This window comes from Cervus canadensis, chromosome 26 (genome assembly GCF_019320065.1).
Source record: "Cervus canadensis isolate Bull #8, Minnesota chromosome 26, ASM1932006v1, whole genome shotgun sequence".
In the NCBI taxonomy this organism is placed as follows: domain Eukaryota; kingdom Metazoa; phylum Chordata; class Mammalia; order Artiodactyla; family Cervidae; genus Cervus; species Cervus canadensis.
This window is the reverse complement of record NC_057411.1, coordinates 25,756,688-25,768,725: the sequence shown is the minus strand read 5'-3', so window position 1 is coordinate 25,768,725 and position 12,038 is coordinate 25,756,688. Positions and strand designations below refer to the sequence as shown.

The 12,038-nt window shown below is 37.1% G+C and overlaps 1 protein-coding gene across 1 annotated transcript; it reads right to left on the bottom strand.

The window, feature by feature from the left end:
• Positions 1–409: 409 nt before the first annotated feature.
• CXCL8 (C-X-C motif chemokine ligand 8) lies at positions 410–3,856 on the bottom strand. The gene is made up of 4 exons (XM_043448485.1): positions 3,715–3,856; positions 2,323–2,458; positions 1,953–2,036; positions 410–1,538 (listed from the first exon to the last, which is right to left on the bottom strand). Exons 1-4 carry the CDS (start codon positions 3,776–3,778, stop codon positions 1,517–1,519), a joined length of 306 nt encoding a protein of 101 aa, XP_043304420.1. The 5' UTR covers positions 3,779–3,856; the 3' UTR covers positions 410–1,516.
• Positions 3,857–12,038: the final 8,182 nt, after the last annotated feature.

The following is a 12,038-nucleotide window of genomic DNA, read 5'->3' as shown; positions in this document are numbered from 1 at the left end:
GTCTTTAATTATATTTTAAATTTCTTTGTCTCATGTGTATCAGTTTTCCTCAGTTAGCTGAGAAGTGCTTTATAATGAGTGCCCTCTTTCCTTTTTTCATCGAGTGTCCAGTTGGGTTAAGCTGCACAGACACCTAGGTTATCTGTTGAAAATCTGAAGTCACCTTCATTTAGTAAAATGGTATACAGTGGGAAGTTGAGAAAATTTCCATCATTCTATGGAAAAGACTACTGATTGTAATCTATCTTTGGAAAGGAGTTATGTTTATCTGCAAATATATTTCCCACATAACATATAAAATATTAAGGGTAAGTATTTATGTTTTTTAAATTGAAACATGAATTTTAACATAAATGAATACAGCAACAAATCTTAAAACTACCAAAGAAAAACGAAGACAAACTCCTGATGACTCTGACAATGAATTTTATTTTAAATGTCTTATAGTTATGTTCATAGTTTTGTACTATCAAAAACAGTAGGAAGAACTGTGAACACATAAAAGCATCTTAAAGTCAAAAATAAAGTTGTTGTTGGAATACACAATAACTTAAAGTATGAGATTCTAACTGTTCAGAATAAATAAATAAATAATACAAAAAATTACTTAATTCATATTGCCTGGTAAATTTTTACAGATTTAAGAAAGATAGTCTCAGGATTCACATGATTCAACACATCATTGCATAATAAGGGCAAGACCAGGTCAGACATCTCAAAAGTAAGACTTCCAGTTCATTTAAAATATCAGATAAATAATTCTGCATTTGTATACTAAAAATTATCCATTGTTTATCTGAAAGGAAAATCGACTGAGAGTCCTTTCTGTTTGTGTCTTTAATTTGCTAATCTGGTTAACTATGATTACAATATAACAATCTTGATCAAAACATCACTTAATATATAAAATAAGTATAAATTTACTACCATCACTATACTATCTTATCAACAATGCTTCTTTCCGATTTCTCCAAATTTGTGCACAAATATTATTGTATTTGAGACTTAAATAAATATATAAATAGCTAAATAAGTTACACTTGAAAATAATTTACATGACCAAATAAAAGTTAAAGTGCTTCCACATGTCCTCACATCTCTGTGAGGTAGAAAGGTGGCTGAGACTTTTTTCTCCAATTTAGAAATAAAGAAACCAAGGCACAGTTGAACAGGCACTCGTAAATCCTGGCCAGCAGTCTAGGGTTGCAACATTAACAAAAACCAAAAACAAAAAAGCAGGATTTCCAGATTGATTGGAATTTACAGTATACAATGAATAATTTCTAAAATATAAGCATGTCCTACATGGAACAATGTACATGTGACACTGAAAAAATATTCATTGTTTTACTTAATATTCAAATGTAATTGGACATCCTGTATTTTATCTGACAACCCTACACCAGACCCACACAGTACGCGAGGCACTGAAGTAGATTTGCTTTGAAGTTTCATTGGCATCTTTACTGAGGAATTCTTTGAAGCAGTGGAAAAAGGATTTTTGGTTTTTTCTTTTTCATGGATCTTGCTTCTCAGCTCTGAAAATATATAAAATAAAACAAAAAGTTTAAAAATTGGCAATGTTCTAATAAGGAGAAAGGTATGGTTCTTAAAAATATACTTAATATAGAAATTAAGAGAGTCTTAGATATTCATGTGTTAGAAAAGCTCTATATTTTCAACTACAGATAGAGAGATCAGATAAGTTATCTAAACTAGAATATTTCTGAGATTTATAAGGAGCTCTCTCTACTAATGACTTCTCTGGACAAACTGAGATATATGATCTCCCAGTCATGAGTACAACAAATTCACTATTGCTGCTATTTTTTTTTTAAATCAAAGAAGCAGCTACTTAAAATAATTTTCAGCAGCAGCAGAAAATTTAAAGGCTGACTTTTGGAGTAAATGTCACAGGATAAATGAAGGATATAAATTCAAGAAAAACTTACCTCTTCACAAATACCTCCACAACCTTTTGCACCCACTTTTCCTTGGGGTTTAAGCAGACCTCTTTTCCGTTGGTAAGCTTAACACTGAAATGAGAGATATATGATTAAATTCAATATTTAACGGGCTTCAAACACCACCTTGCCAGTCAAGTCATGGCTCTTTGAGTACAGGCATAAAATGGAAGTCCAAACTAATTTTTAGCTATGAGTCATGGAGAGTCTCATATTTAAATGCCATGAAGACAAATAGTTTTTCCTTTCTATTTTTCTCACTATGTACTCCTAGTACCTAGAACTTCGTTGGATTCTTCCACATCTCAATTCTAGGCTGACTAAAGTAAAATATCTAATCACTTTTGAAATTACTTACATGATTTCTGAATTTTCACAGTGTGGCCCACTCTCAATCACTCTCAATTCTTTGATAAATTTGGGGTGGAAAGGCGTGGAATGTGTTTTTATGCATTGGCATCGAAGTTCGGTACTCATTCTTGACAGAACTGCAGCTGTGGAAAAAAATTAAGAATTTATTTCATCCATAAGCACACTTGGCCAGCTTCATGCTTATTAATTCCAATGTGATCATTTGGTGAGGATCTGTTTGGTAAACATCACATCTTTAGCAAACTTATCCCTGAAACTGATAGCTGGATATTCTCCCAGCCTCTGACTTCAATTTTTCTTTTTATTTTAAAAAGAATCATTCTTGACAACATTGAATGGTGTAAAGACTTAGAATTGTCTTTGGAGAATGTTGACATCTTCATGGTACATTTTCTCATCCTCAACACTGTATAATCCTCTATGATACCACAATGTTAGTAACGGCATGCAAACTAAAATACACCAAAAGGGAAACTGCCTTCAGGAGGAATTAATAGAAATATATGTGCATTACCCAGAGATTGTACTCTATCTTAATAAAATCCTTAATGTTTAAGAACATATATACATATGCCATATACCATATATAATGTTTATGGTATATACCATAAACATTCTAAACTGTATTTCATAAGAGTGCCTAAAGACAGATTATAAACTTTATTGGGATCCCTCTTATGAAATACGGAATTCTCCAGGCCAGAATACTAGAGTGGGTAACCTTTACCTTCTCCAGGGGACCTTCCCAAACCAGGGATCAAACCCAGGTCTCCCACATTGCAGGCAGATTCTTTACCAGCTGAGCCACAAGGGGAGAGCAAGAATACTGGAGTGGGTAGCCTATCCCTTCTCCAGAGGATCTTCCCGATCCAGGAATTGAACCGGATTCTTTATCAATTGAGCTATCAGGGAAGCCCAAACATTCTTAACTGTATTTCATAAGAGGATCCCAATAAGGTTTATAATCTGTCTTTAGGCCAAAGAGCAAATGATAGTTGCCTGAAGCTACTCAATTGAATAGTACATGGAGTAAAATAACCTGAGTTACCTTACTCAATATTAATAGATAATATGGGTAAATGTGGCCTTCAATAAAATATACTCTGAATTATAGATTTATGTTAATTATTTGTATACTACAGAGTATGAATGATGATAGGAACAGAATGTTTATATAAATCAAACTTTACAACTTTCTAAATATATTTGATACAACCTAAAAGATTAAAACTTCAATTTAACAGTAAATGACTGCAAAGATGGTTTTCTCTTGCTGAATAAAAAGGATGCTTGTTATCCAGGCATGAAGGATAATCTTGCTATCTGAGCATCACATTTAGACACAGGAAACTTCTATAGAGCAGAAGGGTATGCTCACCTTCACAGAGAGCTGCAGAAAGCAGGAAAGCCGCCAAGAGAGCAACAGCCAGCTTGGAAGTCATGTTTGAACAAGATGCTTTTGGCTGGATTTCTTCTGGCTTGTGTTCTAGATGCTTGTGAGCTCTGCTGTCCCAGAGGACCTCTGTTGGACAGGGAACTCCTGTGGCTTTTTATATCATCATAAGAGTAGGGAACAAGTGCACCATCATGCTTGCATCATGTCAGAGGAAATTCCACAATATGCAACCATCCGCCCTTTGAGAGCACATCTGAGTCATCTGACTCCTCTAGTGATTGGTTCCTTATCAAATTTTCTGTGTGACCCAAGTTTTATTTGATCTTTCAAATAATTTTATTGATTTTGTTTAAAAACATGTTTCTTTTAAGACACTTTAAAAACTTTTTAATAGTCAAGTTTCTCAGTTTGATACATTATTGTCAATGGTAGTCTTTTTTATTTGAGAACTTTATCATGGTCCCATCTGGCAGCTGTTAGAATAAGCTCATTTGTGATTGTTCTTTTATGGCACCGTCATTTCTTCAGGTAAATTATATGTACTGTAATGATAGATAAGGCAACCTAGCCAACCACTTTTAATGGGGACACGATTTACAAGAAGTCCATTTCTAAGCATTTTGGAAACTTTCCAGGACCAATTACCGCTCTCAAGGAGCATGTTACAACTTTTCCAAATATTTGGTTCTCTAATATATGTTTAACAGAACAAAAGGGAATATATTTCACAAATGTTTATCAGTTCCACAAATATTTATTGAGTAATTTCTGAGTAATGTGAGAATCTGGAGACAGATAAGGCTAAGTACTTGTTTTTAAAGAATATGGTCTATCAGGAGAATAAAGCAATATAAGAACCAGGATAAATTACAGAACAGACAAGTGGTACCAAGATATTTATTACAAGAAGAGCACAAGGGCAGAATTTTCCGTAAGTATATAGAGCAGGGTATTGAAGTATGGAGGACTCTAACAGAGAAGGATGAAAGAGAACACCTTCTATATCAGGACACTGTTGAAAGATTCTCAGGTGGTAAAATAAAGAATTGTTTATGTTCCAGGATGTGGTTCAAAAGGAGTTACTTGGTTGGGGTGGGATGAGGTGATGTGTAATGGAAAGGTAAGCAGTATATTCTTAGTGGAAAGAGCATTCAGGTTTAAACCAGGGATCAGCCACCTACTTTTGTGTAGCTTTTAAGCTTTCTGAGTTCCAGTTTCTGTATTTATCAGTTCAGTTCAGTTCTGTCGCTCAGTCGTGTCCAGCTCTTTGTGACCCCATGAACTGCAGCACGCCAGGCCTCCCTGTCCATCACCAACTCCCAGAGTCCACCCAAACCCATGTCCATCAAGTTGGTGATGCCATCCAACCATCTCATCCTCTGTCGTCCCCTTCTCCCTCCTTCAAACTTTCCCGGCATCAGGGTCTTTTCAAGTGAGTCAGCTCTTCGCATCAGGTGGCCAAAGTATTGGAGTTTCAGCTTTAGCATCAGTCCTTCCAATGAACACCCAGGACTGATCTCCTTTAGGATAGACTGGTTGGATCTCCTTGCTGTCCAAGAGATTCTCAAGAGTCTTCTCCAACACCACAGTTCAAAAGCATCAATTCTTCGGTGCTCAGCTTTCTTTATAGTACAACTCTCACATCCATACATGGCTACTGGAAAAACCATAGCCTTGACTAGATGGACCTTTGTTGACAAAGTAATGTCTCTGCTTTTTAATATGCTGTCTAGGTTGGTCATAACTTTCCTTCCAAGGAGTAAGTGTCTTAATTTCATGGCTACAATCCCATCTGCAGTGATTTTGGAGCCCAGAAAAATAAAGTCAGCCACTGTTGCCACTGTTTCCCCATCTATTTGCCATGAAGTGATGGGACCAGATGCCATGATCTTAGTTTTCTGTATTTATAAAATGGGTTAATAACATCCACTTGTCTCATAAAGTGAATTTATGTAAACCACCTACCTTACCTTCTAAACTGGTAAATTCCCATCTACCCCAAGAGCCCTGATTTGTATTTCTCATTCTTGTCAAATGATTGACTTTCAGACTACAAATATATTTACCAAAAAATTATTTCCTAAAAAATCTTATTTGTCTTAGAGGATCTTGATGAAAGATTGGCTTTTGAAATACCAAGTTGAATCAGATTACAGTATATAATTCAATAATAGAATAGAATAGAAACAACATCAGTGTGAGTTATGATTTACTAGAATGTAAAGCTTGAGATCAAAATCTGTTTGTATTAGAGAGCAAGTGACCATTTCGGATTGAAAATCTGAAGTACGGAGTCTTAAAATCTATGTAATTCCAGAATACTTGAAGAAATAACTAGTTTAAATATTTATATAGGATTAAACTAAATTCTTTGACAAAGAGTTGTTGAAAATTAGACCAAGGGTAATGATATTTCAGAATGGGAACGTCTATGGTTTGGGGAGAAAACTTCCATTGCTGAAAGTTTTGTTTAGTGACCCCAACTACCTTCTGAAGTATCACTTCAGTTTGCTTGATACCAGAGACCATGTGTATGTGTTTTAATGACAACAGTAGGACAAGTAATAATGTCCTCATTTTACTCATGAGGAAACTCAATAACACCTCTGTGTTCATATATCTAAGTATTAGTGGAGCTGATAGTTCTGGTCCTGGTCTAAAAACACATTTACAAAAGGTAGTTGAAACGACTTTTCTTCAGAACACTGGGACACAAAACCACCTTTGTATGACTCAATGACATTTCTTCATCCCTCATGAGTCTTGATTAGTCTAGACTTCCTTGGGAAGAGAATCCTAAGGAAGGGTGCATACAGTAGTGAAAGTCTGTCCACCTCTGGGCAAATACATAGCTTATAAAGAATGCAGCTTGATTCAACATCTTCTTTCCCAGAAGCTTGATAGAGCAATGAGCTTGTCCATACAAGTGTGTGTGGGAAATAGTAATGTCATGTTTGAGGGCTTTCCAAGGAGGTTTTTAGATTTCTGAACATCCATGTTTCTTCCTTCTTCCTTCAACTGACAGAAGACTAGAAGACAAAATAGAACCTTACATCAACTTTTGTAGCAATGCAATCCTTACTGTTTTTAAACTTACTATTTTAGGAACTTGATTGTTCACTTATTTATTTAATATATATTAATTATCAGCTAATGCCAGTCTTGTAGTAGGAGATGTGACTACTTTGTAAATAAGATATAGTCTATGACTTTGAGGAGTCTGTGGTTTAATGTAGAATAGGGACAACTGGCTACATAAGCAAGTACAATACAGTGAATGACTATTACAATACAGATAACTATAGGAAGCTCAGAGAGAAAACAAATGGAAACTCTGATGCAGTTTTGATGAGCGGAATTGTCTGAAGAAACATCTTTGAAACTGTGACTTAGTATTGGTGATGAGTAGGAATAAGACAAATGGAGTGGGGAGAAAGGGTGATTGCTTTGCTAGTGGAGGCAAAAGCAAATACAAGGTAATGAGATGTAAGACAATATGGCCCAACTGGGTTCCTGAAATTGGTGAGCATAGTATAGAAAACATTTATGAAGTGAGGAAAGGAAAAGTTGGGGCCAGATATGTAAGAACAACCTGAATTTTAAAGAAAATTCACAATCTCTTTGCTTCAGTAATGCTGATTTCTTCAGCAAGGAAATATTCTCATATGGAAGGACCCTGAGGTGACTGGCTCTATGCATCATCATTAGGACCCAATTTTACCAGCGGTACCACTAAGATGGGGCTTCCCTGGTGGCTCAGACAGAAAGGAATCTGCCTGCAATTCAGGAGACCCGGCTTCAATCCCTGGGTCAGGAAGATCCCCTGGAGAAGGGAATGGCAACCCACTCCAGTATTCTTGCCTGGAGAATTCCATGGACAGAGGAGCCTGACGGGTTACAGTCCATGAGATCACAGAGTTGGACACAACTGAAGCAACTTGGCACACATGCTCACACTTTTCTCAGAATGAGCATTCATTTATAAAGCAAAAGGACGTCTTTGCAAGTGTTGTTGATCTCTCATAATGTAACCTGGATGCGTTATGTCCTCAGTCCATCTATCAGAGACAAGGATGGACAAAGAAAAAGTGACTAGAGGAGGCATAATTCTGGTCTTGTCCCCCTTCTGTAAAGGGAACTCTATGAGCCACTACATAGTAAGTCGAAGGTCTAAATCGGGTCATATGCGGGGGGGAGGCTAATTAGCTTGTTTGAGGAAATATTGCTTCAAAATAGGGCAAAGTGAAAAATTTAAAAGAAGAGAAAAGCTGCACATAAATACAAGTGACATTTTGTCATCCTCTAGGAATGAATGCAGAGTTCATGGGACTCCTGACCATTGATCTCTTTATTTAAGTTCCACCCAGCACATAACAAAGAGCCTCCAGAGTTCTTCACCAAAACCATGGGACCAAGTCCATCATCCAAGAAAGGGAAGAGCTAAACAAACAGCCAAGACAGACAAAGACGGGCATGTACTTTTTCCACCTTGACAAGTAACTCTTCTTTCATCCAGCCCTTCACAGGAAGGCTGAATGTCTTTTTGATGTGTTAAACACTTTATGTCCAACCTGCACTCTTCACCCCACTCCCACTTCAAAAAGGTATTTTAGAATTAGGGCTTTTTTGTAAGCCTAAACTAAGTTGTATTCACAAAATAAAGCAGAATGTGGTGCAAAGAACTTGGATTTTTGAAGTGAGATGAAATTGGGTTTGACTATTTCCCCCACTGATTAATCAAGAGACTTTGAACAAGCTAATGCTATGCTGGTATTGCATCTGCTACTGTTAATATCTGAACCATCTTTCCCAAAACCCATACTAAAGTCTCAGTTTGCATCTGGAATTTTTTTCTTCCCTTGAGGAAATTAGTCTCAGCTCAACAATCCTCAAGGTTAAGAGAACAATAAAGTGAAATTGTTATTCAGTCAGCCATGTCTGACTCTTTGTGACCCCGTGGACTGTAGCTTGCTAGGCTTCTCTGTCCATGGGATTTCCCAGGCAAGAATATTGGAGTGGGTTGCCATTCCTTTCTCCAGGGGATCTTTCCAACCCTGAAATCGAATCCAGGTCTCTTACATTGCAGGCTGACTCTTTACTGTCTGAGTCACCAAGAAAGCCATTTAAGAGTACCATAGACAAATGCTAAATACATATCACTCAATTTTAATTACAACATTGTTAATGCCAAGATCATAAACATAAAATACCTGCCCCCTGAAGCTGGTTGTGGAAACAGACATTTATTATGGACAGATTAGCTTGTCTTCAATACAAAAAAAGTTAAATGGAATTGTTTACTTGTAGTTATTTCTTTGTTAGATTTATGAAACAAAAGTTTTAGGACTGTTTAGTCCAGTGTTTATAGTAAAATATTTATCTTTGAAATAACAATCATATGTTATTTGGCACTAGAATTTCTTTCGTGTGAAGGAAAGATCATAGGAAATGAAATCATTCGAAAAAAAGGGAAGTTGCTATATTAGAAATGAGTCGACTTCTGCATGTGTTTAATTATGTCTTGAGGTAACCAAGACCCACACACGCAGTTGAGTCAAACGACAGTTGGAAGAAAAAGCTTTAAAATGTTGAGTCAAGGTTGTATAAATTTATGCAGCTATTTTCCCTCTTTCCTTAAAAGTTTTCTTTATTATTTTGACCTTTTGTTTTTGTAGATATGTGGAATTTTTAAAAACTGAGTTGAGACGAAACTCTTAGCAATTTGATGAAAGTAGTTGACATGGAAAACAGATCTTATGTCGCAGTTTCTGTATTTTTTCTCTCACAACTCTTCTTAAAATTTATTTTGAAATCTTCGTTTTAAAATGTGAGCTTCACCTTGACTAGTTTTTGGCCTTAGGGATCCCTGAAGTATTTAATGGTGTTTGAAATCCAAACACCATGCCAGATTTTGTTGAAGAGAGCTCCGCCCATCTGTGGGATTGTTGATATAAGACTCACCTGACTGGAAATTCCACAGGGTCAGAGACCACATCTGCTTTGTTCACACCATGTGCCAGCTTCTAGCCCAGCACTTGCAATAAACATGTGCTCCACAAACATTTCTCCAACGAAAGTAAAAATTCCCCAGTTCCCAGAGTTTTCCCACCAAGAGCAGTATCAACAAAAGGAAGTAAAAATGTTTATCGTTGTCTATTTTTGCTCTCCCGCGGGGACAACTGCTTTATGTACATGAACCCAGAAGACTCCAGTATGGAAACTAGAGTTCTGGCTTATGTTCTCATGTAATAGTGAACAGATAAAACATAGCCAGTTCAGCAAGGCAGCAATTTTCCCCGTTGGTGAATTAACCATCCAGCACCTTATAGGCTGATACCAGGCTGGGGTAAGAGGTACAAAATAGGAGGCAGGGTGAGAGGTGGAGAACAGTATGTAGGGACTGTGTCTAGCCTCCACTGATGGAGAAGGGCTCTACTGCTTCCCATTGCCTTTGTTTCACAGACCGTGGAAAATCCAGAAGACCACACAGACAGTACTTCCAGAAGCCAATGAATGAGCTTGAATGGTTAGAGATTAGCTTCCCTTGTAGGTATCACACAATAGTTCCCGTTGTTCAGTTGCCAAGTCACGTCTGACTCTTTGCAACCCCATGGACTGCAGCCCTTCAGGCTTCCCTGTCCTTCACCATCTCCCTGAGCTTACTCAGACTCATGTCCATGGAGTCAGTGATGCTATCCAACCATCTCATCTTCCGTTGACCCCTTTTGCTCTTGCCCTCAATCTTTCCCAGTATCAGGGTCTTTTCCAATGAGCCAGCTTTTCGCATCAGGAGGCCAAAATATTGGAGCTTCAGCTTCAGCGTCAGTTCTTCCAGTGAATATTCAGGGTTGATTTCCTCTAGGATTGACTGGCTTGATTTCCTTATTTTAACCACTTAATCCTTTGAAAATGTGATGAAAGCTCTGCACCCTCTCCTTACCACTAAATCCACTTTAGCCTAAACATACAAAGTTGTGTCAGCAATATTCAGGAATTCACTAATCTCTGTTAAAAAGCCTTAAGAAGTAAAACCAATAAAGGGGATACTGGAGGTAAAACATTAGAGCATAATGAAAGGATCCTGAGTTTACTGTCTCTCAGGCAAGTCAGCTGAAACAGAAGTGATATTTTCTGCCTGCTGCTTGCTGTCCCTACATACATTCAGGACAGAGGCTTCAGGAAGAAATTCGTGATGTTGTCAAAAGAGGAGGTACAGATTGGATAAGGACAAGAATGAGAGGGAGGAATAGAATCTTCATATTCAATAAAGATATGAATGACCTATAACTTTCTTGTTGCCCATGACAGCAAACCCAAATCAGTAAAAATGGTGAGTGCTGCTTTCAACTGATGCTACAAAGGAGCACCAGGGGCAAAAGGCAGCTAAGATAGAGAATGAAAGTTGATTCCTTTCATAATTCCCATCAGCTTGCCAAATAGATAAAGAATTTAAGAAAAATCTATGTGTTTTCACTTAAAAAGAAAACAAAATTAGAAAATAATTCAGATTGTGTATGGGTTTAGAGATGTGAGTCAGTCTCTCAAAATTCCCCAGATTTATGCAAAATTAGGATATAAAACTTCTTTATCCATTTCCCCTCAATCTGATGCCTTGCGTTATCTGACTTCCAGATTTGTGACCCTTTTATCTCTAAGCAGTTTATTTTCTCATCTAACATAATTTACAATTTGCCTCATCTAGAGTGTTCTTTTTCTTGACCATATCATGTTACTTATCAAAATTAAATCTCTGCTTGTGGTCCCGACACCAGGAAGGAGGAAATCAGCAGCGGCAGAATCTAGTGGAGTTTTGAAACAAAGGAAAAACTGTCCACTCCAAACCTGTTGGATGAACTTTTCATGCACTTTCTTTCCCCCAGCTGTGGGGAGTGAACCTGGAAAACACCACTGACATCGTTGCTTGTAAAGTTGGAGATAAAAGCAAAATGAGCAAAAGAGAGAAGAAACAGATAAGAACACACCCAGTCAGAAAAGCAGGGCCTTGAAAACACACACTAACGAGACCCAAACAGAAATGAGCAGGCATTGGAGAGCCAAGGTTAATAGAGAAAATTAAAATGGCACATTTCTTTTCTGAGCTTCACTTACTTAGACCTTAGCAATGCGTGCAGCGAGTTCTCACTCAAGAATAATTGTATTAATAAGAGATTATTAATATAGCACGTTAGTCATAATAACCCTATATTTCTGTATTATATATTCTCATTTAACAGATGCCAGACCAGCCTCAAAGAGATTAAGCAATTTGCAAAAGGTCACCCAACAAGTAGGAGACAGAATCAGGA